Here is a 27,669-nt window from a genome sequence, read left to right on the forward strand (position 1 = left end):
AAAGATGCATTTATGTCGACTGAATATGGAGTCGCAAGTATTAAAAAAAAATAATAATAATAAATTAAAAAAAAAAAAAAACCCGCACAACTTTTTCAGCACTCTTGAAACGCACTCTCAAATGCCCTTATCAATACGGAAAGCACAGCAGCCCGGGCCCGCCCCCGGCAGCAGCACCCGCACTACTCCGCATCCGCCATGGCGCAGGGGCAGCCGTGGGCGGCGGCAGGGCCGCGGGGCTGCGCCGTGCACTCGGGGCGGCCGCTGGAACTCTTCTGCGGGGACTGCGGCCGCTGTGTCTGCGCCCTCTGCCCGGCGCTTGGTCCGCACCGCGGCCACGACGCCCGCCTGCTGCTTCAGGCGGCCCGCGACAAGCAGGTGAGCCGCGCCGTGCTGCGGGACGGCTCCGTGCCGCGGACTTCCCGCTCCCGATCGGAGCCTTTTCTTTTGCGCCTTTCTTGCCCGGGGTGAGCGCGCATGGGTTTTCCGCTGTCGGCGGTGGGCTCGGAGGGCTGCGGGAGTGCGTGCGGTGCGCTGCTGCTGCGCGAGGGGACGGTGGGTGGGGACAGGGGCAGAGAGAGGCGCGGGGTCTGTCCGCCGGTCGGCTCGGCTGCGCTGCCTTGCACGGCGGAGGAAGAGAAGGGCGAGAGCTGGGGAACTCGTGGGTCACTATAAATGTAGTTCAGCGGGCAGAGGAGAAGGGGAAGGCGAGAGGAAGAAAACGAGACAAAGGAGGCAGGACAGAGGCTCGCCGCCTCCTGCGGTCAGATTAATGTCCAGCCAACTCCTGAGCACCGGCTGGGTCATGCGCCCAAATACCTGCTCTGCATTGTATTGCTGGGCGTGGCGTTATGGGGCACGGTTGGGTTGGGCGATCATCAGGGGTGTGCTGCTCCCGGCACAGTGAAACTTTCACTGCAGAGGCAGAGGGAGAAACACAGAAGGCCGTGATGCTGTGCTAGCCCTGCACAGCAACTGCTGGGACACCACCGTGCTATCAAGTACTGCTTTGGTCATGGCAAGGAGCACTTGCTCTGTCCCACCAAACCACAGAGATGCATCGTGCTGCGGCCTGTGGGTATGGACACTGCTGGCAGGTAACACCTGCTGGCTTCTGGACCAGAAGAAGTGAGCAAGACAGAAACTTGAATGCAGGTGTAACAGTATGTCTCTGCTGACATCTGCTGGCCTTGAGGCAGAGATTTCAGGTGCAGATGTGTCTCAACAATCGTCATAGCCTTAGGGATCATCTTTGGACCAGCAATTTTGTTTTGATCTGTTGAGACAGCTACAAGGCTGACAGTCTTCCTCAGCACTGCTAGGAAGTGCGAACTGGGGCTGCCAGGAGGAGATGACAACAGCTGTGCAGGGTCCATCAGCTGGTTATTCCTTGGAGCCAAGCATGTTCAGTATCACTAGTCAGGATGCTCCCTGCCCTCTGATCACTGGGCACAGCAAAGCTCCTGCATCATCAGGTGGAGCACAACCCTTCAGTTCGTCAGGGACATTGAGATGGGAAAGTTGAGGCTGGGAGAGATGGCATGGCCTGAGTTCTTGGTTCCACACAGGTAGAGCATTCGTCTGCTTGCATGTACGTATGTGTGCAGGGGACTGTCAGCTGTGAGCTCTCTGGTTTTGCCTGCAGCCCATTTATCATCTGGCTCTTGTCAAAACCAAATAACAAATTGGTGCTGAGTGAGTGTGCTGACATGGCTATAGCTGCGGAGCTGCCTTACCTGTACTGCTGGGATGCTCTGTGTGCAGCACTCGTGCACTGATGAGGGTTGGGGTACTAATAACAAAAAGGCATCACTGAGTGCACCTGTTCAGTCCACAGCGGGCTGTGGTTGAAGAACTGTGGGGGCAGCTGCAGCAGAGCTGTGTTGCTTAGTACGCTGCAGGGCACAGCACAGATACTGGAGATGCTGAGCTTTAAGTACTGGTTGTTACAGTCATTGACCACAGCATCACTGTGGTGGCTGTTTCTTACTGCTCTTTTTCACAAATGTCTTGAACATTCACTGTTTTTGTGACAACAGACAGAGCTTTCCACAGATGATCTGAATGAAGGTGCTTGCTTAGCTGCCCACGGGGAAGAAGGTGAAGTAATAAAATATTTATGTTGTGTTGCCACTAGCCTTACTGGATAGCCCTATAGACTGTTTCAGTAACATACTTGCTTGCTAGAAAAGAAAGCTATATTTATATGTATACACACACAAAACAAATGTTATGAAACAGATTTTATCTTATATTTTGTAATTTCTATGATTTATTTTATTTTTACTGCTTAGGAGCTCCTCACAGTGTGTTTGAGGAATCTAGAAGCGAGAAAAGAGCAAGAAGCTGGTAACAGAAGGAATGTAGAGCAAGCTGCTGATGATCTAAAGGTAAAGCGTGGTTTGCTACTGTACTAGTTGATCATTTTCACAGGAGAGATATTTTTCTCTCTGTCTATGGCTCTTCAAAGACCCAGACAGGTGCTGCTTCTCTAGGGAAGGAGAGTTTGACTATGGAGGCACTCTTCTGCTTCATCTATAGGCACATGCTGCTACAAGCAAACAGCAGCTGTTGGACAGAGTGACACAGCTCCAGGTACTGCTTCAGGAAGAGGAGAGACTGGCAAGAAGTGTCATTGATGAAAAGACTCAACAGGCCCTTGAAGCACATGGTCAGCAGGTGCAGTCCTGTCAAGAAGAGCTTGCAGTCCTGGAGGCATTCTCACGGCGAATCAGAGAGATACAGCAGTACAGTGATCCTATTCAGTTCCTGGAGGTGCTATTGTGTGTTCTCTTCCCACCTCTTACCCTCTTAGTCCCTGGTAGACTGCTCTGGTGGCTGGCTTCTACAGATCCATCTGCAAGGATAATCTTTCTCACTGTGTTTTTTTGTTTTCTAGCTGCTTTGGTGGACCAGTTTGGTTCCTAATGGTTGGACTGTTAGGTTCATGCATTAATTTCAGGTCTAAAGGAGATTCTTTATACTTACAAGCACATATGAAATGAGAATTAGGCATGCTTGATCGTCTTGAACATTAACACTGTTTCAAGTCTTTCCTTGGGCAGTGTAATAAAGCTGTTTGAGGACAGACAGCACTTTCTGGCAGTCTGAGGCTAAGTTGTCTCATTCCTTTGACTGCAAGCAATGCCAGTATCCTTGAGCAGTTGCCATCATTTTGCTGGAGGCGGCGGTGCTCCTCCTGCCTACAGATGAAGGTTCACCTTTTTCCTAATGAGCTGTTAAGAAGGCACAGCCAGCTGTACTTGTTGTGGCCTAGTTCATCTCGCGTCGGAGCTCTTTGCCCCTGTGTGTAGGAGCTGGGAGGGAAGAATCCGTTTGTGCTGCTGACTGTACTCATTTGTTTTTCTGCCCTCAGAAATGCACAGAAATTGAGAAGGAAATGCAAGATTCAAGAAGACCGCCAGAACAGTGGCATCCAATACCTCTCTCATTTGAGCACATACTCAACCATTATTCATGTCTCATGAAATTTCTTCAGTCCATTCTGAGAAAACCACTAGAAGTTCGGCTTAAAGAAGGTATACCTGGGAGAGTGCATTGAATTTTGCATTATCCTGCTCTCCTGAATAGGGGTCTCTAAGTAGGAGCAGGATCTTCTACTAGATAAACAGAGAGCTGGAAAAACAAGGACTTCTTAGGCGTGGATGCGGTTCTTTGACAGCATTGGTGTAACATTGCTATAGCTCTGGTGATGAAGAAACTTGTGCTCTTTTAATTCTAGAAAAGGTCTTTTTCATGCCTTCAAGTTACTTTGATGTTTTTCCCAGTTCTATCAGTTATTTCATTATGGATATTTTCTTCCTGTTGAACTTATGCTGTTTCTATCCCTAGACCATCACACCTGCACAACACAACTGATCTGTCCTTTCACAGTTACTGTTGGGTGTGTATGCTCTGGTGGGACTCACGGCAGACCTGAGACACTGGGAACGTGAAAAATGGACACTTTTTGTATTTGATGTACCTAGTGATATTTCTGTTCCAGTCAATTTAAAAAAAAAAAAAAGAAAAAAAAATCTGTTTTTTGGTACTTTAAAGGTGGGCTATCATCTTCTCCTTTGAGCTTCTTTGAATTGGTATTTCATCCTTAATGATGTTGTTTGTCATGACTAAGGCAAGGAGATCCCCAACATAGAGCCACAAAGCACATAATCCTGACAGTAGCTGAGTTATGGGCCAGTGGGGTCACAGTGACCATCAGAATATACCCAGCTACCTTTTAATGATACTAATATCTATATCTGTATCTATATATAAGATATAATAATACTTTTTTTCTGAGAGTTGCAGCCAAAAACAGTACAGAGTGCAGCAGAGTGCTGGGGGAAAATATCTGACCAAACCTGAAAGGTTACTGCATGATGAGTGGAAAGTTACTAGATAGTGCCATGGAGGTGCACTACGACTACTATCTGGAGTTGTCTTGTGTTACCAATTGACAGTGGTGTGCTTTTCAAGGTGCTTACTTGGGGTTGTGCTGGGTTGTGTAGTTTCCTTTGCATCACTAGGATCCAGCATCCCCATGCTATCCAAAGAGTATAAGGAAAAAAGCATGTACAGCAAGTGGCCCTTCTCCAGGAAAAGTATCACAGATTGTCTGATGGAAGACAAGATGTGACTCCATGATCTTCCTCAAGATGTGGGTGGAATTCAAAACACATAGAAGAGAAGCAAATAACGCATCTCATAAGATCCCCCGTGGTGTTTTATTTTAAAATGTTTGAGAGTAGAGCCATCTTCTTCCATTTACATACTTACCTAAGCTGTCCCCTTTCATCTCTGCCCAGATGTATTCAGTAGCCTTAATGCCACCTCAAAGAGGGAGCCTGGAACAATGCTGAAAACCGTGTCTCCTGTTGATCGGATGCTTTTCTTAAAACGTAAGTGTGGTTAATCAAAGCTAGGAGGCCCCAGACACTATTGGTCCATCCACTGAAGCAGCCAATGAATGTGTGCTGCCACTGTCTTTTCTTTTAGAAGAGCTCTGATGTTTAGGAGGATCAAGTTCTCAGCCTTGCCTGAAATTCACTATGATTTTCTGTACCCCATGTTGGGAAAGAAATTTTATTTTCTGTCCGTGGAATTTTGGTCCAGTGTTTTATTCAGAACTATCATCTTGATACTGTTTGGTCCTTTGTTTTTGTTTTGTTTTCTTTTTCTTAAGCAATGAATTTATTTGTGTTTGCTTGAGATTCAGTAGCAATGCACTTTGTGAAAATCTAAGTTCTCAGGCAAGTTTCATGAGCAGAGATCACTAATTTGCGCAGCTTTTCATGCTCTTGAAAAACATTCCCCATTATGTTTTATTTTTAAAACCTTGAGAGTAGAGCCATCTTCTTCCAGTTACACACTTAAGCGGTCCCCTTTGACCTCTGCTTCTAGAAAAGAAGCAGACACTGTAGCCGGGACTTTTGTATCATCCCTGCTTTAAAGTGAGACTGGAGTTCAAGTATCTTTCTCTCCCTGTGTCTCTTGTACTCTGCACAAACTTGGCATCCCCAGCTCTGACCTTTCTGAGGGTGACTTGGAGCCAAGACCCAAAGACAGTCAGTCATTCACAAGAAAGAATCCTGCAGCATGCCCTTTTTACCTACATAAATGATTTCCAGCTCCTGTCTTTTGTCACCAGCTGTGCACACAGGTGTGTGTTAGTACCTGTGGTATTCACCTATCTGAACACCTATTCAGACCACAGGAAAGCCAGTACTGGCTTTTCTGACTCGCACTTCGCCACTAAAGTACAGTGATCAGAATAATAAGATGTTGATGTTGCATGTATGAGACCGAGCCCCATGGTTTTGGAAGTTTTAGTTTGTTTACAGTCACAATGCCAGAATTAAAATCATGGTGCCTTTCTTTTTGTTTAGAGAATTCTTCAGTTAGCACTGCGCAAACAGTGCCATTTACTTCTCCCTTCATTTGCAGTGCACAGGTACAGTGTGAGGGCTGCAGAATTACCAGCAGTGGGTCCTCTAGCATCTTCACACATGCATCACACATCAGCAACTCTTTCTGTACATCTTTGCAAGTGTGTGCTGTGATCCTGCCCAGATCAAGACAATCTATTAGTAAAGCCATGTATCAAAGAATACCTATTGGTGCACCACTGCTCTGTGTATTTTAAACAGCCATTGCTAGGAGTCACAGTAAGGCAGGGAAGTGTGAAGTGCAGCTGTATTTTTTAGTCATTATTCATGTGTAGTACTTTCTTTCTGGGGGTCTTTTTTCTGGCTTTCTGATTTCTGTCCTGCTTCATGGTGAAAAGAGCCTGCTGCTGCATTCAGTGGTTTTTGGAGTGTAGTTCCAGGCTGAAATTTTTCTGCTGTAAATGACGTGTTAGGTGAACTGCTGCAGACCTTCTGGGAGGTGGTAGGTTGTTTCTTTGCTACGTACATGATGCTTCTGCTTTGAGCCGTGAGACTCTGTGAAACAGATTCCTAGCCTGTTTTTCAAAGGAGATCTCACTGGAATGAGGTCTCACAACCCATGAGTCTGCTCCACTGCTGTCTAAAACTCCTAGGCTATCATCACGGTAGCAGTCTCCAACATTCTGCTTATAAGCAGAAGCTCTCAGTGTTAATAGCCTACCTATTTGTATACTTCATCTCATTTGTGAAACACACACATACGGACCTAAATATGTCTTTTACTGACCTGCATTAAAGACTGTGCAACTTCAAAGCACTACTGCATATAGACAGCACAGTGCTTCCTAGAAGAAATGTCTCTTACTCCTTGCAAAATCACAGTTTCCAAGACACTACCAGCTGTGGGTTCCTTTGCAGGCTTTTTGTATGTAAGTTGGACCTTTTTCAAAGGGCATGATAAACATAGCAAGTACATTTATGGTTTTGATTGCAGATGCAAGATCACCAACCTGGGAATACGATAGCCTTCATCCAAGACTGAAGTTGTCTGATGACCGTCTTACAGTAAGCTGTAACTGGAGAAGAATATTCTACCCTTGTGGTCCCCAGAGGTTTGATAAATTATGGCAAGTTCTAAGCAGAGATGCATTCCTCTCTGGGAGCCATTACTGGGAAGTTGACCTCCTTCATGCCGGAGCTGGGTGGTGGATTGGTGCAGCCTATCCTTCCATTGGCAGGAAAGGAGACTCTGAAAGCTGCCGACTCGGCTGGAATAGAGCATCTTGGTGTATTAAGAAGTTTGATCTTGAATACTGGGCATTTCACAGGGGGGAGAGGATCCCTCTCTTGATAGAAGATGATCCTGATCGCATTGGCATTTTTCTGGATTATGAAGCCGGAATTCTTTCATTCTATAATGTTACTGATGGCATGACACATTTGCACACCTTCCGCTGCAAGTTCACAGAGCCAGTTTACCCAGCTTTGAGGCTCTGGGAAGGGTCCATTGGAATATGGAAGCTAACATAAGGAATGAAGTAAAATAAAGCCTACTCTCTCATGGTTTTTTTAAATTTGAAAGCCGCTTTAGTAGTGATTTACATGTATGTCATATGAAGATTGAACTGTGGCACTTCTAGAAGTTAGCAGGAAAGTTCAAGAAAAATCAGCAGTTTTTAAGTAAAGTAGTACCTACCTGTATTTTCACTGGAGGAGTTTGATCTGCCATTTATAAATGATGTCAGTGTGTCACCTAAAGTGCCTTGCATTGTATTTTTGTACTTGATTCAAACTTGCAAAGTAGAAAAAGTCTGGTCATCGCTTGAAAAAATGCTTATTAAAACTCAGATTTGAACCTGAAAACCACTGTCAGGTCTTCTTGTTTATTGATGTTGTTTTTTCCAGCTCCATCCTATTATGAGGTTGGAGGTGTTGCACTTGTTCATGGTATTAGATTAATTTGCCTTAAGTAGAGTGAGCACTGAAGCAGCCACACAATAACCACAAGCTAATCCTACTTTGACAGTCTGAAGTGACGTTCTAGCTGGCCCTAACTCTTTTCCTTCACACACCAAGAGTGGAAGCAAGAGAAACAGTTTTGCACATCTTTAGTAGAAACTGAAACTAGAGAACCCACAGATGCTCTGAAAATACTAGGTTATTGAGGCACTTGTGCTTAAATTATTGTTTCCTATTTCAAGTCTCTTCAACTGTTGCTGGATGGAAATAAATGCATATAAAACTAGCAGAGACGGTTCACAAGGATTACTTTTCATCTGCCATTTCTCTGTAGGGGTAGTGATTTATTATTTTTCCCAGTCTAGTTAACAGTGTTCTATTCAGTTAGTGGCCAGTCACCAGTGGTATGTTCCAGGATGAGTGCTGAGGCTAGTTTAAATATTTCTGTCAATGGTTTGGATGAAGGGATCAAGAACTCCCTCTGTAAGTTTGCAAACAATACCAATTTAGGTTGGAATATTGATTGCTTAAAGGTATTCAGTCTCCAGAGAGACCCAGATAGACTGGACAAAGTCAATGGACAAAGTCCAACCTCATGACAGCCAGTGAGGCCAAATGATGGGTATTGCAGTTGAGTTGCAACTCTGTATAGTAGCGCAGGCTTGGGAAAGCAAAGGACCTGACGTTTTGGTGAAGGTGGCTGAGAATGAACCAGAAATCTGCCCAGGAAATAAAGGCCAATGGCATCCTGTCCTATGAATGAAACAGTGTGGCTAGCACAGCTAAGGAAGTGATTGTCCCCTTGTCCACTGGTGAGACCACACCTCCAATAGTGCATGCAGCTTTAGTCCTCTCACTAGAAGGACAATCAGTTGTTCAAGTGTGTGCAGAGAAGAGCAACAAAATAAAGCAGGTGAAGGGACTAGAAAACAAGACATACCAGAACCAACAGAGAGAACTGGGGTTGTTTAGTAAAGAAGAGGTCAAGGGGAGACCTCACAATTCTCTGCAATTACCTGAAAGAAGGCTGCAAAGAGAAGGTTATCCATCTCTTCTCTCAGGTTGCGAGTTGTAGAACATAAGGCCTCAAGTTGTGCCAGGGAAGGTTGAAATTTTATATTACACATTTTTTCATGTAGAGGGTGGTTAAACACTGGAACAAGCTGTTCAGGGAACTGGTAGTGTCCCCATCCCTTGAGATACTTAAGAGAGATGTGGACGTGGCTGTAGGAGAGATAGTTTAGTGCTAAGATTTTGTATGCCAGTCTGATGTTTGGATGTGATGTTCCTGAAGGTCTTTTCTAACCTAAGTGATTGTATGATGTTTTAAGTCCTGGAAAACTGATAAAAACATAGTCTCCAAAGATTATTGGACCAGGTGTACTGTTAACCTGAAAAAGCACTGCTTGAAGCAAGCCAGGTAATCTTTGGTGATTCAAACACTAAAGGCCATTGACTCCTCTCTGCTGCTAGCAAAGGCAAGATCTTACTACAGATTGAAATGCAAAAAGAGTTACTTGTTTTGAAAGCCGGATTTATTTTTAAAATTTGCCATTTAAAAAAATTCAACAGTTGTTTCTTAACGTAAGGCAAGCATACTGCATCAGCACTCACAGACAGTCACAAGCACATGATTCAAACAGCTTCTTCCCAGTTTAAAGATAGAACTACGACTCTTCAGAACTGCAGAAAAGTACACATTTGGAAAGTAAACTACTTACAGGCACAGAAACATCACCATCAGATTCAAGACATCTTACCAATCCATGATCAAGATCAATAACCATAATAACTGTAACTAGCAATTGATTCTGTCATAGACAAACACATACTGGTAACACCAAGGTGATTTCGTGCTTATCAAGCTAGTTGAGAGATGTGTTATACCTGCTGCCATCTGGTCCTGCCCAAACAAAAACAATAGGCAGAGAGACTGCACTTCTTACTTGAAAAGAACCTGTACAGCAAGAGTGCAGTGCGCAGAGGAGCGCTGGCAATCATGCTGTGACCTAGTCAGTGAGGTGATCTAGTCAAGCAGCTTGCTTCAGCTGTTTTAAAGAGCAGCATGTAAGGAAGGGGGAGGGGGGCTTAATCCGAAGACAGGATCTTCGTGCAAAAAGGAGGCTGCAAAATCCTTACTAGCATCTGATTTCTTACCTGAGCAGCTGTCCTCACACACAAATAGAGAAGCTGCACAGCAGAATTTATTAGGATGCCAAGGTTCAGTAATCTGACAGATGCTTTTGCCAATTCCTGGAAGCACAGATTAAATTTACTTCCACTGATCCATCCTGGGTGAATTTTGCTTGCTGTCTTGCCTTTCAGCTTATAAAAAGTACAAAAAGGCTCCTTTTCTAGCTCCTTAAATGGGAGCTGTCTACATATCCAATTCACTGACTTTGTTGGTACTGCTTTTGAGAAGGTAAGTGCATACTGGAACCTAGCTTTCCTCAAGGAGCTGGCTTTTGAAAGAGTGGCATCACAGGAATAGACAATTATCTCCCTTCTCTATACTGCTGCACTTCTGTGAGTTTGTCCACTTCTATTCCTCAAGCAGGTTCCTGCCACCCGTTCCTTTAACTTGAGACTTTTTTTTAAAAGACATATCTTAAGAAGAATCTATCATACTGCATGTATGAAGCTGTCTGTTTAGTTTAGGTAATTTCTCTCTTTGCATTTAACACGAACTTGCATCCTGTAATCATGGTATTAAAGCAAATGGCAGAAGAGAGACTTTACAGTAACAGAACAATTCAAGTACAGACAGATTTTTAGGATTAGTGTATTCTTATCAGAAAAGGAAAGCTAGAAAACAGTAGACCTCGGTCACAGATTTGGCAAGAAATCCAAAGTAATCAAAGTGGAATGGAAGAGGAGGAACATGGTGTTTTCTAGACACAGTACTATGCAGTTTCTAATAAAATTGCTTTTCATAATTTATATCCCCTAGTTGCGAAAACTTGCTGCAGAACAAACCCTGAAAACGTTCATCTTCTTCAATCCTTTCTAACCCACCATGTCACTAGAACATGTTGTGCAGTAGGACAGACTGACATCATAAAATATCAAATGGAGGGCTTAGGTTTAGCACTTCACTTTCTTGACATGATTTTCCACTGCCTGCTCAGTGATGGTTTCATCTTCTTCAATTGTTGTCTTAGCCTTCTGGCCCACCAGATCAAAGATGGCTTCTGGAGCAAATCCCTTAGGCTCTCCTACTTTCACTGTCAGCATGTCAAGTGTCAGTACGGTTCCTTCGGGAATGGTCACTTTTGCCACAACAGACTTCCCCAGCTACAAAGGAGAAAATAAAAACAACATTTAAGTCAAACAGAATTGTAGGCACCAGAAGTGGACCACAAAATTATAAGCTACCTGAGAAAGGGTTGCCCAACCTGTTGCTTAACTTATAACTCTACAAGAAGCTTGAGTTAGTATGGAAATGTTTACTGTAACAAGGCTGATGGGAAAACTTAAGTCCTTACTGAATTCAGACAAGATCTCACTGGCATTTCCCAGAATCAGAACGGAAGGAATCTGAGTAGACTGATGAGCATTCTAGCTTCGTGTAAACAGAGCTTGTGCATTCACACGAATTTACTGCTCAAGGGAGTTAGTCACAGGGGACATCCATAAAACTCCACTGAACTTAAAACCGACAGAAATGGCACATGATAAGAAATGCAGATCTGCCTTAAAGTTACAGTGCAATAAGCGCAGTGTAATAAGTGCTCTGCTCCTTTGCAGTGGAAAATTTATTAGAGTCCAGAGGCAAAACACTGCACAAAAACGGAGACCTTCACACCACAAACCCAAGCATTGGCTGCTGTTTTTCTGCACGGGAGTTACAGACTGCGAATCAAAAGCAGGAGTTACCTTTTCATTGCAAGCCATTTCACAAGGCAAGAGCTGTTTGATTGGAGAACCCATTGCTTTTTCCACGGTACGGATGGCTTTCACCAGCTCTGCCAGTTCCTTTGGCTCCAGGGAAGCCTGGTGGTCACTTCCTTTCCATGTTTTGTCGAGAGTCACGTGACGCTCCACCACTTTTGCACCCAGAGCAACAGCTGCCACCGAAATGGCAATGCCGGTTTCGTGCCCTGAATAGCCAATGGGGATGTCGGGAAAAGCTGACTGATATGCCTGGAACCACGACAGAGTTGGTCTCAGTTGCCAAGGCAGCAATTTCAAAGACAGAGCCAATTTAACAGTAATAACTGCAGTGAACACACGGGCAGTTTCTGTGCCACAAAACAAGCTGTTGGTTATGCTCAGGATGAAGCATGCCTAGGATGCCCAGGATTCCTCCAGCCCAAGTGCAAAACTTTGTACTTTGCCGTGTTGAACCTCATCAGGTCCACCTTCATAGCCTCTCAAGGTCCCTCTGCATGGCATCCCTTCCTTCAACCATGTCTTTCTAATTTATTTGTGCTCTTCAAGGTCTTAAAAGCCCACCCAGCTGTAAGTTGTGCAAATGGAGTTTTTTTCATCCAAGAACCCAACACCTTGTTAAGCTTAACCTGCGTTCAAAGCAGATGGTGCACCTTCCCATGTTTCAAATCTGAAGCAGTCCTTTCCGCAGCAACACAGGAGTTATTCAGTCCTACAGGCAGTTAAATACAGTCACGTCCAGATATCCTCAAGCTAACAAACACTGCGTGCATAAAGCTGGGCAGATGTTTGAACGCTGGCCGACCTGGGAACATTTTCCTGCATCGGCCACCAGGCACATCCAAGCAATAGTTTCAAAGGAAATTATAATCCATTTTCTCTCACGGCTCTGATATTCACACAGAGCCTTTTTAATGGAATTATGCGATTGAGCTCCCAACTGAGAATCACGTCCTCAGTTCCACACACCCTCCCAGAGGTGAGGTAACCGTCCACATCCTTTTCTCTCCTTTTCAAAGCTCACGCTCACCTTCAGCTCCCTTCTATTTAACTGCATAGCCCCTAAAGCAATCTCTCCTATCGTATTCCTGAAAGCTCAGTTCTGCCAAAACAGGACCCAGTTAATAGTTTTACTTCAAGGCCAGGTGGAATTAGAGGACCACGATGCACTTTCCCACCTCTCAGAGGCAAACTCGAGCATGTGTAAGACCTGGAAACAGAGCGCAATGGAAGCGCACAGGCCTTCTGTGGTACTGTGCCAATAGCACTCTTACTTATTCACTGACCGATATAACACGGAGATTGACGTCCTCAGGCTGAAGCGGGTAGGCACTGGTGCACTGCAGGAAGCAGAAGTTTGGATTGATGGGCTTCACAATCTGATACACCTGGTGCATTGTGTTCATCGACTGCATCCCGCTGGAAATCACCATTGGGCGTCCTAGCCATTAAAACAAATGTTTTGCCTAGATTTCAAGTTTAGATCCCTAAGAAATCTGCACAGGCTTAACTGAAATTCTGCAATGCATTTGGTTGAACTAGAAAAGGAAGATGGGTGATTTTTTTGGCTTTTTGTTTTTCCCCAAAGTTAAGCGAAGCAAATACATAATAACTGAACTGGTGAGACACTGTGAAACTACGAAGTTTAATGAGACTGGGTTCCCCAGTTCATGAAAGACAGGGAAAATCCAGGGAGAGTCCAGTAGAGGGGCACAAAGATGACGAGAGGCCTGGAACATCTCCGCCAGGAGGAAAGGCTGAGAGACCTGGGGCTGTTCAGCCTGGAGAAAGCTAAAAGAGGATCAACTGAAAATGCGAAAATGGACAGGAGTCAAGTGGATGGGGCCAAGCTCACTTCACTGGTGCCCAGTGACAGAACAAGGGGCAGTGGGCACAATCCAGAACATAAGAAGTTCCATCTGAGCACAAAGAAAAACTTCTTTACTGTGAGTGTGACAGAGCAGTGGAACAGGCTACCCAGAGACACTGTGCAGTGTCCTTCTCTGGAGATATTCAAAATTTACCTGGTCATTTTTCTGTGCAACCTGCTGTAGCAAATGTGCTTTATCAGACAGTTGGACTCACGGACCTTCTGAGGTTCCCTCCAGCCCCTATAACTTGTGATTCTGCAAATACTGCTCAGTAGATAATGCTTACCTTTCTTTGCAGTCTTTTCCAAATATGGGAAATTATTTGTATCTCCTGATCCTACTTTGAAAAATGGAACATCCAATTCATGAAGAAATTCTACAGCCATCTGCAAGAAAATAGATAAATAAATAAAAATTGCTATTTTTCAACACGCCAGTTCAGCTGGGTTAATGACAGAGAAGAATCATCAACAAGCCAACCCTGCAAAATAGCAAAAGCAAAGTTTAATTACATGGGGCACGTATACATAACCCTCAAATTATATTAGTCCAGAATATCTAAGGTACAAAATAAACGGAAAGGTAGGTCACATAAATTCCAAAGCAGATGCACCATTCTGCTTATGAAGGTTGGTCTGTAGGTTAACAATTAAGAAACTCTGGGTCAAATATGATTCCAGTATAGTTACTAATGAACAGAAGCCAGGTGGACAGTAGGTGTCCTTACAGACAGCAGGAAAACTGTAATGTCCTGGCTGAAACTGTTGATTGAGCACCTGGTGAAGGGGTGAGGCTGGCCTATGGAATGCAGACAAGTTCTTGACACTTATGCTCAGTATGTGACTGTAAGGGTGGACCCAGGTTGGAGCCACTCATCATAAGAGCAGGCCACGGGATGGGGAGCATGTCTGACACCTTGGCTCTGTCGACAGAGCCCCTTCACCAGTTCAGCAAGTTCTGTTCCTACTTTTGTATACGATTATGGCCCTACCTGCAAATTCTTTGCTGGCAAGGACCAGTCATAAACTGTTTTTTTTTGTGAGCAGAACAAGTCTGGATCAAATCTGTATAACAGTGGTTTGACTGTGGTCCTGAAAACTTGATGGAAAACTATTTGGTCAATGTCTTTGTTGTTTAAGTGCTACTGAGGGGAAACTTTTAACTGAATGGTCAGTTGGTCATGTACCTTAAAGGGCTGGAAGAATTTATAGCTTTTGCTGTAAGCTAAACAGCTTCTTTCAGTTATATCAGAAGAAGTAAAGGCTAGGTTTTACAGCACAAAGATAGCGGGTTACTTCCTGCTCGGTTGCTATCTGTTTGATCAGACATACTAGGAAGTTAGTCTCTGTGGTAAACTAGTCTTTTTCCCTGCCGGGTTGGCTGATGTGTATTCTTTTGGATGAAAGAATATGATGTGCAGGGCATTTTAAAAGGGTGAGAAAATGTAAAGTCAGATATATGGATCATTGCTTTGTTGAATCCGGACATGGTCATCTTTCACTGGTGAAGAGTTCAAAAGACTTTTCTGTGCAGTAGTTCTTGAAGCAGAATGATGAAATGGATCTCACAATGATTCAGATTGGAAGGCTCTTTAAATATCGTCCAGACCAACCCCATTGCCATCAGCAGGGACAAAAGATCATTTGGATATCCAGTTGCAGAAAAAGATGGAAAACAATACCTGTAAATGTGTTCATGCTGATGCCAAATACCTGCACCTCAGATACAGTATAGGAGAGACACTTGCTCTGCTCCAGTCTTAAGGAAATATCCCATGTCATATCAGAGGTGATCGAGAGCAGCCCTACAATGCCATCAGCCTCCTTGTTAGTGTGGATGCCAGAGGAGAGTTGCTTAAACAAATTTTATACACCATGGCTTCTTACAGTCTTCAGCTGTTCTACATTGGTTAGATTTTTTTCCTCTTGTTAATGAGACTTTTACCTGAGAAGCATCTTTCATGTGGAAGGTTGAGAGAGATTGAACTACTTAGTCTGGACAAGTGATGGTTCAGGGGGACTCTTCTTTGTACAGCACATTGACAGAACAATAGCCATTAGAAACAAATTAAAAAAAAAAAAAAAAATTCAATACGAGCACACCTCATATTGAAGAAAAACCTTTATTTACTGTGAAGACAGACACTCAAACAGGTTGCCCAGAAAGTGGGTGCAGTCCTGCACAGTCCTGCCAAGAACATATTCATGTTGATACAGCTTAAGCAAGCACATTGGAATAGACAATCTCAGGAGGTCTCCTCTTAGCTGAATAATTCTTAGAGTCTGTGATTTGTTTGCCACTTCTTTTGATGGAAAAACAACAAACAAAAATACCAATGACATTCTTAATGTCTAATTCCTTTCCGAAACATCTAAATTTTGTTATTTTCTCTGGGTTATTTAGCCCCAGTCAATCCATTCAAAATGGGGCCTTATAATCTCATGTTCCCCAGAGTTTACTTTCAAGGTATTGATTTTCTGTCATTCATATGATATCTCGTATCTCATTCCCATCATGGCAAACATGCTTATTTATGCCATTTCTTGTTAGCTGTGGCTTTAACTGCCTGAGTCAGTGTGTGCTTAGTGATCTCTGTGCATTTGCTTCGAAGAAACTTGCAGCGTGATGTTAAATGATGTGCAGAATAGCTGCTGTGAAGGAGACAGATGCTGTAAGCTTCCTGTGCTTCTCAAGACAGTTCTTTCTGGCTCCTGTAACTTGTGAGCAAGTAGCAAGCAAAATATTAGATTCCTTAGCATGGAATTTTTTTTTTTTTTCTGACTTCTGTCTATAGCTTGATGGTTGAGGAATATTTTTATTGATTTCGGGGGACCAGATTCTAGCCAACACGTGCCCTTCCTTTCTAATTGCCAAAACCATCAGCTTCTGCGAAATAAGACTAGCTAGAAAATTCTCAGAGAGATGCGGTACATGTCCAGATGTCAGCTAGACTGTGCCTGTCTCATTTGCATGCCAAATGAGTTAAGAGGGAGCTGAAAGTACTGGCATTTAAATTTTCTGCTCTGGAAACATCTGTTCTACTAAATCTCTAATTTCTTCAATCAAAACCATTCTACGATTCCAGTACTCTGTTGAAATTATTTTCTTAATGTTGGAAGTACATAACTGCTGTCATATTTTGCTAAATGCTTGAAAACATCTTTTTAGAATTACTTTAAAAATAGAGGACAGTATTTTTAGAAGGGAGAATTATAAGTCATTCTGTTACAAAGAGTGGGGAGAAATTGCACTATCCTTAAAGTCATTTGTAGCCTGTGTGTCATGTAGTCTTTCCATAAAGTGTTATTCATATAACATTCTTGTACTAGTCTCCCTGGCATGTAAGTCACCATGAATGAATTACAAAGGGCACTATTGCTATAGTCTACAGTCTAAGATGTGATATATGCCTTTAGGAAACAATGTATTTCTACTTCTTTTGTTGGTAAGAAAGCAGGAACAAAACAATAGTTTTGATAGTGCAAAAATACTTGAAGAATTTATCATCAAAGTAGATCTAATAACCCACTGCAATTTTCTCTGCCTCAAAAGCCAGTAACATTAAGTTATCCTTTCTGATTTAACTCAGATAATTTTATTGCCAATTGCAAGCTTATTATTTTGCTTATGTTTCATCCTTCATCATGCAATTTTAAGACAAGCAAGTATGCAGATTTGCTTTTTATTTGAAATGACAGTATTCTCTTTGTACTCGTGGCATTAAGTCATCCGGAATCCCCCACCGGGCTAAGAAAGACTAAAAAAGCAGAAGAGGAAGTTGCTACATTTATATCCCAAATTCACTCAAACGCTTGAATAGGAACAATAAGACTATTCTACCTTTTTGTGTGCTTATGTAAAAGGGAGGAAGAGTGATTAAAATGTACATGGGAGTGTGCTTTCAGGACAAATTAAGGGTCAAGGCCAGTAAATTTCAGCATGAGCATGACATGCGCTTCATGGGGGAGTGTCATTTTTACAGTCTTCTGTTATAAATGAAGGACATAGTTGCTGCTGTTGCTCTTTATTCCTTCACTTTCCTGTGGCTGCTGGAGATTCATTAAAATAAATGACACAGTTCTATTCTTCCTAGAAGATAAAACTGACAGAAGTTCAGCCTACTGCCATGCTAGATTCTGAGTTTTCACTGGAGAAACCAGGCATGCTTTAAATGACTCAGCAATATGCAGGGACCAGTCTGTACCACCTTCCTAGCAAAATGTAACTAACAGAACAAAATGTACCTCAGCCTGCAGTTTGCCTCACCATGTCTTTCATGTAGGTAAAAACTGACTTCCAGGGTTGCTTTTTTCTGCATTTGGCCAATTTCAGAACCATGTTGGAATGGGACTACAAGGTAGGACTGGGTGGCTTATGTCTAATGTACTGTGACACGTACTGACTTACGGGCAGCACCTAAGTGGAGGCAGAGGCCTTGCCATAGATCTCGGTAGAAAATCAGAATTACTGTCCACAGTATACTGTTCCAAGACGCCTAACACATGGTATGCATAGGTTAAGCTTTCAGCTATCAGAAAGAAAACATACGACTGCACATGGATGCTTCCACTGGCTCATTCTGCAGCGCTCGGCCCATGGGGGGCTATAGGACTGACACCAAGACACTTCTCCTGGGCAGTGCCATGGCACCTGCTGGCTTTTGAGAAGTGTTTGGGCAACGTTCTCAGACATAGGGTTTGGATTTTGTGTGGTCCTGTGCGTTGGATTACGAAACAGGAGCCAGATTGGATGACACTGACGGAGGCTTATTTTGATCTTTGTTGATCTCTCCAACTCTGTGAAAGGAGGCTGTGAAGAAATGGGAGTCAGCCTCTTCTCCCAGGTCACAGCAATAGCACAAGAGGGAATAGCCTCAAGTTGCATGAGAGGAGGGCTAGTTGGCTATAAGAAAAATGCCTTCTCAAAGAGTGGTGCTGCACTGGCACAGGCTGCTCATGGAGGTGGGAGAGTCACAGTCCTTGGAGGTGTTCAAGAATTGTGAGAGGTGTGGTTGCTGGGCATGGTGGGGATGGGCTGATGGCTGGGCTCTGTGATCTTAGAGGTCTTTTCCATCCTTAACACTTCTGTAGTTTAGTGGCAGACTTGGCCGTACTTGGTTAACACTTGGACTTCTCAGAGGTCTTTCCCAGCATAAAGGATTCTACGATTCTCCGAGCCCTGCGGCTCACTACCACCCCAGGCGTAGTACGGTTAAGCGGTGCTACGACGCGGCAGTGACGCAACTCCGTACTGACAAAGTCATGCGACCGCTATCGGCCCCGCGGCTACCGCGCGCGCTCCCACAGCCAAGCCTGCGCGTTCCCGGCCCCACAACCCCTTTCCGCTGCCCTCTCCGCCGGCTCCCCATCAAGCCCTTGGCGCTGATTGGCCCGAGCCCACCGAGGCGCGCGGAGGATTCCATTAGCCCCGCCTCTGCCGCTCGCTGATTGGCTTTGCCTCCCGGCGGTGCTCGTCTCCCATTGGCCCAGGCGGAGGGTGCCCCACTTCCGCGCCGATTTCTGTGTGGAGGCGCAGGCCCGGGACCCGCCGTTGCCCGTGCCCGTGCCCGCGCCCGCGCAGCGCCGCAGCAGCTCGTCCCCATGGCTAACATGGAGTTGTTCGGTGCGCAGCAGCCGCAGGCCGCCTCCGGTAACGGGGCGACGGACGGCGCCGAGGAAGACCCTGCCGCTGCCTTCCTGGCGCAGCAGGAGAACGAGATCGCGGGCATCGAGAACGACGAGGGATACGGCATCCTGGAGAGCGGCGACGTGCCGGAGGCGCTGCAGGCGGCGGAGGGCTTCGACTCCGGTACGGCGCACGGCCTCCCTCTCCTCTGTCCCGGGCGGCCGCTGCCTTCTGGCGGCTCCGCCCGGCCCGCGGCTCGCTCCGCCGCTCCCGTGAGCCCGGAGCGGAGTACCGCGGGTAGGGCGGTGCGCGGCGCTCCTCCCGGCGCCGCTCTGCTCGGAAGCGGCGGTCCACGTTCGCGCGTGAGAGCCGGCTGGGCTAATGTTTAATTTTACTCGGCCTCTGGCCGTTGTACCTCCGTAACCTTTGTACCGAAGGTGAGAAAGCTGACGCTGCAGAACGGGGTGTTGTGCTCGGAGCAGCGTGGTTATGTATTCTGGGAGTCAGGTTGTGGGGGCTCTCTGTTAGTGCAGCAGCTGAAGCTGTCTCCAGCCTCTGGCACTAGGGCCTTTAATCTGAATCCTGGGCGAGAAGGGGGTGTGAACCTAGCGATGCTGTTTCTGTGTTGCTGCAAGGTGTGCCTCGTGTTCATCTCTGCGCCCAGGGGAGTTTGTTTTGACCTCGAGAGCCATTCGTTTATCACTTCCCGCACGGGCAGCTAGCCTCTTCTGTCTGAGTTGAATTACTCCGCTCACCGGTTCTCTATTGAAGTGTCTTCAGAATTAAGTTTTCAATGTGAAAAGCTGCTACTGAAATAACTGGTGTTTATGGGACTGTTGGTTCATAATAACCCGTGAAACAAAGCACGGTTAAGTGAGCTGAGTAATGGAGACCTGCTGTATCCAGGGCTAACCTAGAGGTGCTGGAGCCCTTAGAAACTGGCTCATTCATAAAAAGGTTGGCTATACAGACTGTGTACTTCCATGCAAACGTCTTTGTCAAGTGAAGTGACATCCTTAAGCACTAAACATGGGGGTAATCATTAGAATACCATCCAGATGTAACGTAACTCACTATTTTTATGAGCAGAAACAGACTGTGTATGAATCCCCTCTCTCAGAAGCCTCAGATGTTGCTCTTTGGAGCATTATGCTTTATATGGCATAGAAGAAAATTGTTAGCATCTCACAGGGTGATAGAACCAACTGGACTTGTATTTTCTCTGTGTGCAGTCTGGCTGTTGCGGCGTAGTTCCTCACCAGCTGATTAAGTGCTGCCAGGTTGGGTAGAAATGAAAAACTAGTTCAGCTGTGGCTGAAGAAGCTTTTCATTTCCTTTGAGAAACTGTTACTGTAGAAAGAGAGCCATAAAGTAGTAGATACAATCTAAGGATCTGTGAAGTCTAGGTGTGGTCTATATATCACTTTGCTTTTTGGTATGAATTTGGATTTCACTGATGCTCTGGCCTGTAGTACGGGTGTAGCTGATCATCTTTTTGGAATTCTGGTGGTCACCTTGTTAATAGAACATCCATTCTCTGACTGTTAAACCCTATATTCCCTATTAGGAAAAATAGAAGATGCAATTTGCAATAATGCAAAATGTGCTAGTTCAGGTGACGGGTGTATTTGTAACTTCTGTTGCCACTTCTCTATAAGACTCCTTAGGGTTCAGTCAACACCCTAACAAACATCTGACAACACTAGTTCTTATTAGTTTATTGAACTGTTTCGGTGAATGTAAATCTATTCTTGAATTTATTTATGTAAATCCTTAAGAAAAATATTTTAGTGAACCCTTAAAGCACGGTGGTCAGGGATTTGTGGATTTATTTAATTTTATTTACTGTTTTAACCATAACTTTCCTGAAATCCTGATTTATGGATCTGCTGGGTAAGTTTTTCTTTCTTTCCTTTCTCAATGCTGGGCAGAAGTTGTAGCTGAAGCAATTCTCTTCCGGAGTGCAAAGATCTTAAAATATTATGAGAAACAGTCTCCAGCTTCCTTAAATATGCTTGTAAGAAACATGCTCTCTAACGCATCAAACTGTTTAAATGAAGTCTATTAAAAAAAAAAAAAAATAGTTAAACTCAAGGTCAGCGTTGAACTTCATGTACTTAGGCTAATGGAAACATATTTGTGGTAATTGAAACTGTATCCCTGTTAATTGTAGCAATGATGGGTACTTAGGGCATAATGTTGCCAAGCTCATGTGGTCTCACTGAGCATCACTTCACATTGCTTCTGTCAGGGCTGGGATATTGGCCTGGCCCATTAGACCATTTATATGTACATAGACATTCCAACTAGTCTTGTATTCACTTGAAATGTGAAGCATAATTGCTATCTCAGAGGACAAGAAATGCTGTGTAAATAAAGCAATAAAGAGCTATTGTCTGGTTATTAGTATTCTGGTCTCTTGTGGGATCCCCTTCCCAGTAAGAAAACAGTTCAGTTGCAGTGTCTGCTCTGCAGGAGCGAATGCGTTCAGATTGAGATATCTATCTTCCAGAATCTGTGTTTCAATGTAAAAATCCTGTGACGGCTTGTTGGTGACTTCTTACTGAGAACAACCTTCAGTAGCAAGCAGTTTTGTGTAAACAGTCATGAAAATACTACTCAAGTTTCATGTAGGCTGTCTAGTCTCAAACATTGACTTCACTTTCACATTCTGTTGCCTTTATGTGAACTTCAGTGAATGACTCATCTTCTGAAGAGAGGCATGTGAGCCTCTCTAGGAGGTAAGGAACTGAAATCTCTCAAGGATTGAATATCAGTTGTTTTGGTTTTTTTTTTTCTTTTTTCAAAATATCTTTGGGAAAGAATTGTTTTCTTCTGACTTGAGATAACTTCACGGACAGAATGAGTTACTCATCAATGGCTATTGTTTTTTCTAAACTGTTCAAGGTTTCAAAGTGCTCCATAAGGTAGCATTGAGAAAGGTTTGATTTAAAAAAAAAAAAAAAAAAAAAAAATTGTGATGCTGTATTATGAAGCTCATAGTAGGAACAAACACATCTATTTTGCCTGTTAATGAGGAGAGAAGCCCTTTTCCTGCTTTTATTTTTTATTTTACTTACAATCACAGAAATAAGGTTTTGGCTGGAAAACCTATTTTTCCTCAGTGATGCAAGACGTTGTCTTAAAAGAATAAGGAAACAAAACCCTCAAGCTACTACTTTTTAGAAGATAAGCAGTGAAGAGAATACTCAGTATTTGAAAGGGATGCTAAGAGTAGCTCATAAAGCATGACTTTAAATATAGTCATGTTGAAGTTAACTTCTCTTGCATGGAGAATATTGTCAAAAGCCTACTTGATAGGAAGACATCAGAAGGAATTAATCCATGTCTGGGCTTGAATTAGAAGTGTTACTCTTCATGGTCCTATGTCTGGTTCTTCTGATAGCCTTCATTTGTTGTGCTGACAGTAAATCTTCACTAGTGAACAAGGCTGAAAGTGTATTGTGCTGCATAGCTGTATGGTCTTAGAGCAAGGCAATGTGTTTGATTTGAAGAAGTAATTACAGAAAATGTTCTGTTAATGTTCGCTTGCAGCACTGCAGTAGTCTTTAGATGTTATGGATGATAAGTGGGATGTCACACTAGATGGGGAAATGTTGTAAGACTGTTCTGCTTTAACAAGGCAAAAGAAACAACAATGGAACGCCTAAAATGTGACAGACAGCATCGAGATGTTCCCCTTTTTCTTCCTTATCTCTGTGTACAGAGACTTCTGACTGTCCTTGCATTCCACTGTAATCTTCAGGACAAAAGGAGTGTTGAAAATAAACAACTCCCAGGGGCAGATAGAGGACCAGCAGGATGCTAGAAGAACTCTAAATGACATTGAAGATCACCAAATAAGGCTGTGTCTGTTAGTCAGTCAGTATGTAATGTATGTGAAAATATAACCTATTCACGAACGATCAACTGATGGAGCATTCTTGGAGAGTTATCCAATGCTACTGCAGCACTGCCAAGAAAGAATACTTTGCTTAACTGTAACAAAACTTTGCTGTAAGTTTCTACACATCAATTTTTTTTTGTAATCACTTTCAAAAGTAGATCTTCACTTCAGCTGTCTCTGACAGCTCAGTTGTTGACATTCAGTACAAAGCTAACTTTAAATGAGAGTTGTGTCAGCTCTGAAGTTGAAGTAAGCCTCTGGCTAAACCTTTACTTTGTTCTTGGAACTAGTCTGTAGTTTTTGCATGCCTAGTACTACCAGGAGAACAACTGCTTATGGATTAATTTTATTCCAGGTCCACTACCATCTGCTCGATCTGCCCTTTTCTTGAAGCTTCATAAGCTTCCTTGGCTGTTCCTTTCAGTTAGAAACTTAACTTTGTAAATTCACTGTATGTTGACTTGTAGGACTGAAGTGGGAAAAAAACTGTGCTTATCTTCAAGGTACTTGTCCATTTCTCTTGAAAGCTATTGCACATTTGGAGGACACAGATTCTAGCTGTCTGTTTCTGGCAAGCTCAACCGTTTTTTCCCTCCTGTGTGTGCAAACAGCTGATACAGCTTCTGCTTTCCTCACAGGCTCAGACTCTAAAAGTTGTCTGGGTGGAACTCTAGAAGTTTGTTACTCCATTGCCAGCATGTTCTGGAAGTGTGGATACTTGGATATTTTCTGTGCTTTATCTAAAGTTCAGAAGGAACCACCAAGGAGTGTGGGGTGTTCCTAACTTCCTCAGAAAGTATGGTGTTAACTTCAGGAGTTGTAAGGTGCTGTGTTAGTCATGAATAGACTCTGAAGCCAATAGAGATCTGTCATTGTTCATAACTGTTGAAAACATTTTTTCTGGGGAAAGTTGTGTACAAAATGACATCCTTCTGTGAACAAGGAAATCTGATACACAGATTGCTTTGCTTACTGAGACAAAGGCTGGCAAACAGTTTTTTTTTCTTTTTTTTTTTAGGTTTCATATTGATTTACACAAACACTGAAACTGGAGAGCTGGAGAGAGAATATTTGACTGTTGATTCTGTTTCAGTTAGTGTACTTGTGTTAGCACATGATAGCACAACAGTACTGTTCTACTTTATTTTCAGCGGGCAGGGTGCATTGTCAGCATGCTGACTCAGCATTGTAATCACAAGTTCTAGGAAGCTTAAAACAGATGGAAAGCTGTAGTATTTTTAATGCCTGTGACTTATTTGCCCTCTAGCCATACTTTCTGCTGTACCAATTAGTGTCTAAGCAGAAGATAAGTAGTCCTAAGATGAACACATCTGTTTTTCAGCTCTGCAGGAATGTTGTTCCGTTCTGCAGACTACTAGCCTGAATGCTGAAGACTTTAATGAAAGTTTTCTCTTTGTATTATGACAAGAAAAATCTTAAAGATGTAATCCTCCTTACCTCGCTGGTCAGTCAGTGCTTCCAAGTATGTCCCATGAAACAACTGCCTTCCCTCTGGAGATCAGAACTACATTTATTTCAAGACTAACCTTTGTTGGTTTTTTTCTCTCCAACTAGGTTCTGTCTGATGGTGCAGGTTGCTCTTAGCTCTTCCCAGGTAGGCTCTGTAGGCAGCTAACTTGTTCAGGTGGTTTTTGTCAATACAAGTTAAATACCCTGACTTAGCTGTAATTCCAGCCCAGTCTAAAAAGGTGAACAGCTGCAGCCTCCTTTTCTAGCATGAAGTGTAAGCAGGCTTCCTTTATGGGCTTCAGTCTTCCTAAATGTAATGAGGAGAATTGTTATTTGTGGCTGTAACTACTCAGGACTGTGTGCTCAGTGGTCTCTGCACATTTGCTTTGAGGAAACTTGCAAATTGATGTTAAGTAATGCGCAGGATAGCTGCTGTGAAGGAGGCAGATGCATCTCAAGCCAGTTCTTTTTGGCTCCTGCAACTTGTGGCAAGCAGCAAACAAAGTAGTTATTGCTCTTGAGATATAGGAGTGTAGCTCTAAAATACTAGGGTCCTTTAACTGGTAAAACTAATGTTCATTAACTTGAATTGTCTTTCTCTTTCTGAAGCTGGTAACTGCATTATTGAAGGCTAGTATCATTCAATGTTACCATGTTTTGACTAAGGATTTTACATACTTTCACAAGTACTGTGAATTGCTGCTGTTCAGGAGTCGGAGATAGGGGTTTAGTAATACTGGTAAAAGTGCAAAGAGGACGTGGAACAAATAGAGTGTGTGGCAGCATGACAGTCTGCTCCAGGTGAATTAACAACCTTATTTAGGAAGCTAATGTGAAATGTTTGAGTTTCTGCCTGCTATTTGTTGACTTTGGTAAAATCTCAGCTTTCAGTGTAGAGTGCATTAATGTGGCAGAAACACTTGTGATGGGCTTATCCAGGGTAGCATTATAGATGAGGCAAAGTTGTAAACTTAATATATTTCACTGGGAGATGGTACACTACTGTTCCAGAAAGTGGCTCCTGAAAATTTTACTGCCTTCTCCATAGACTGAAAACTCAAATAGTTTAACAGAGTCAAATACTTGTTTCACAATCAATGTGTGTTCCTAGGTCTTCCTTCTGATAAGAGATTTTATAGATAAGAGATAATGCGGCTGGAGAATTAGAAAGCTATCAAAGATGTCATTGCAGGAGAAACATGAAAGGTGATTTTTGGTAGGGATGTTAATATAATTTTTTGGACTTGCTAGGAGTTAGGAAGTAACAAAATCATGATAAGATTTAGAAAGTGTTGCCCTACTTGATTGTTAGTCTTACAAGTAGTGTGAAAAGTGTAAGTCACCTTTAACTTCTGAACAGTTGTCTAGTATTCATTTTCAAAGGCAGGGATGGGAAAATGGGAGAAACTCCAGGACATTCTCCGTAGCAGCTTCTCAGCAGTGTCAGCTCTGCTTTTTGAGTAGCCTGTAGCAAGATCTCATAGTGAAGAACTGGCTTTAGTTCTAAAGAATAATGACTCACTGTCTCTTGTGTCCTGGAAAAGGAAGAAAAGTGCAGAGGTAAGGAATTGACCCTATGGGGTATTGAGTAACAATTACTTACATAATTCCCCTACTGGATGCTGTAATAAAGGTTTCCAGACAAGTAACTGTTTAGTAAATCCAATTGTATTGTTTTTCTCAAATGGTTAAACTACAGTTATTTCTTTATAGGTGCTGTTGATGGAGTGATGAATGGAGTTGTCTATCAGGTAAGATACAAGTAATCTGTGCTTAGAGTGTGCTGTTCTACTGTGAGAACTTACTTAAATCTAGACTTGTACTCACCATTGCTTTTCTAATGTGCTTGTCGGCTGTCTCATGACCTCTTAAAGCTGCTAATGCTCGCAGTATGCTCCTCTGAACTGGAGGGCATCTTAAGGCAGCAGTCTCTTCTGAGTTATGGTTGAATGGGACGTGACCACAGCGAGCAGATTCAATTTCTACAACTGGGTGACTAGTCTGGTAGATGAGGGAAGGGCTGTTGATGTAGTCTTCCTAGTCTTCAGCAAAGCCTTTGATATGGTCCCTCACAGGCTTCTTCTTGGGAAACTGGCTGCCCGTCGTCTGAACAGATATACACTTCTTTGGATAAGGAATTGGCTAGAGGGTCGTGGTGAATGGAGTGAAGTCCAGCTGGCGACCCGTTTCAAGTGGTGTCTCCCAGGGGTTGGTACTGGGGCCCATCCTGCTTAATATCTTCATTGATGACCTAGATGAGGGAATTGAGTGTACAAACTGAGTAAGTGTACAGATGACACCAAGCTGGGAGGTGGTGTTGATCTGCCTGAGGGTAGGGCGGCCCTTCAGAGAGGGATTTAGACAGGCTGGACTGCTGGGCTGAGGTGAATGGGATGAGGTTCAACAAGGCCAAGTGCCAGGTCCTGCACTTTGGGCACAACAACCCCATGCAGCACTGTAGGCTTGGGCATGAGTGGCTGGATGATTGTGAAGAGGAAAGGGACCTGGGGGTGTTGGTTGATGCTCGGCTGAACCTGAGCCGAACTGTGTGTCCAGGTGGCCAAGAGGGCCAACAGCATCCTGGCCTGCATTAGAAACAGTGTGGCCAGCAGGAGCAGGGAGGTGATCATCCCCTGTACTCAGCACTGGTGAGGACGCATCTTGAGTACTGTGTTCAGTTTTGGGCTCCTCTCTACAGGAAAGATGTTGAGGTCCTGGAGCATGTCCAGAGAAGGGCAACAAAACTGGTGAGGGGTCTGGAGCACAAACCTTATGAGGAGCATCTGAGGGAGCTGGGATTGTTCAGTCTGTAGAAGAGGAGGCTCAGGGGAGACCTCATTGCACTGTACAACCTCCTGAAGGGAGGCTGTGGTGAAGAGGGTTTTGGCCTGTTCTCCCAGGCAACGAGCTAGACACGGGGCAATGGCCGCAAGTTGTATCAGAGGAGGTTTAGGTTGGACATAAGGAAGAACTGTTTCTCTCAGGGGATGGTCAGGCACTGGAATGGCTGCGCAGAGAGGTGGTGGAGTTGCCGTCCCTGGCAGTGTTCAAGAGGCGT

The 27,669-nt window shown here is 43.8% G+C and overlaps 3 protein-coding genes across 3 annotated transcripts; 2 read left to right on the top strand and 1 right to left on the bottom strand.

The window, feature by feature from the left end:
* The first annotated feature begins 198 nt into the window (after window positions 1-198).
* On the top strand, window positions 199-7,828 carry TRIM14 (tripartite motif containing 14). Its single transcript, XM_042864901.1, has 6 exons — window positions 199-378; window positions 2,295-2,390; window positions 2,542-2,775; window positions 3,377-3,539; window positions 4,809-4,901; window positions 6,883-7,828. The coding sequence occupies exons 1-6, from the start codon at window positions 199-201 to the stop codon at window positions 7,416-7,418; spliced, it is 1,302 nt and encodes a 433-aa protein (XP_042720835.1). The 3' UTR covers window positions 7,419-7,828.
* Window positions 7,829-9,364: 1,536 nt separating this feature from the next.
* Window positions 9,365-18,977, bottom strand: NANS (N-acetylneuraminate synthase). Its single transcript, XM_042864884.1, has 5 exons — window positions 18,861-18,977; window positions 13,896-13,995; window positions 13,025-13,179; window positions 11,724-11,990; window positions 9,365-11,141 (listed from the first exon to the last, which is right to left on the bottom strand). The coding sequence occupies exons 1-5, from the start codon at window positions 18,975-18,977 to the stop codon at window positions 10,932-10,934; spliced, it is 849 nt and encodes a 282-aa protein (XP_042720818.1). The 3' UTR covers window positions 9,365-10,931.
* Window positions 18,978-19,155: 178 nt separating this feature from the next.
* LOC122176411 (clathrin light chain A-like) lies at window positions 19,156-26,377 on the top strand. The gene is made up of 2 exons (XM_042864885.1): window positions 19,156-19,417; window positions 26,325-26,377. Exons 1-2 carry the CDS (start codon window positions 19,210-19,212, stop codon window positions 26,375-26,377), a joined length of 261 nt encoding a protein of 86 aa, XP_042720819.1. The 5' UTR covers window positions 19,156-19,209.
* Window positions 26,378-27,669: the final 1,292 nt, after the last annotated feature.

Source organism: Lagopus leucura, unplaced genomic scaffold (assembly GCF_019238085.1).
Source record: "Lagopus leucura isolate 7727_CA_CO unplaced genomic scaffold, USGS_WTPT01 Super-Scaffold_774, whole genome shotgun sequence".
Classification (NCBI taxonomy): Eukaryota; Metazoa; Chordata; class Aves; order Galliformes; family Phasianidae; genus Lagopus; species Lagopus leucura.

Excerpts from the sequence above, each read along its gene's own strand:
- TRIM14 (XM_042864901.1), top strand. The coding sequence starts at position 199 with ATGGCGCAGGGGCAGCCGTGGGCGGCGGCAGGGCCGCGGGGCTGCGCC. Across the intron at positions 2,391-2,541 it reads AAGCTGCTGATGATCTAAAG|GCACATGCTGCTACAAGCAA; the intron begins GTAAAGCGTGGT and ends CTTCATCTATAG. Across the intron at positions 3,540-4,808 it reads AGAAGTTCGGCTTAAAGAAG|ATGTATTCAGTAGCCTTAAT; the intron begins GTATACCTGGGA and ends ATCTCTGCCCAG.
- NANS (XM_042864884.1), bottom strand. The coding sequence starts at position 18,977 with ATGGGGAGCCGGCGGAGAGGGCAGCGGAAAGGGGTTGTGGGGCCGGGA. Across the intron at positions 13,996-18,860 it reads GCGGTCGCATGACTTTGTCA|ATGGCTGTAGAATTTCTTCA; the intron begins GTACGGAGTTGC and ends ATTTTCTTGCAG. Across the intron at positions 13,180-13,895 it reads GGAAAAGACTGCAAAGAAAG|GACGCCCAATGGTGATTTCC; the intron begins GTAAGCATTATC and ends TTTAATGGCTAG.
- LOC122176411 (XM_042864885.1), top strand. The coding sequence starts at position 19,210 with ATGGCTAACATGGAGTTGTTCGGTGCGCAGCAGCCGCAGGCCGCCTCC. Across the intron at positions 19,418-26,324 it reads GGCGGAGGGCTTCGACTCCG|GTGCTGTTGATGGAGTGATG; the intron begins GTACGGCGCACG and ends ATTTCTTTATAG.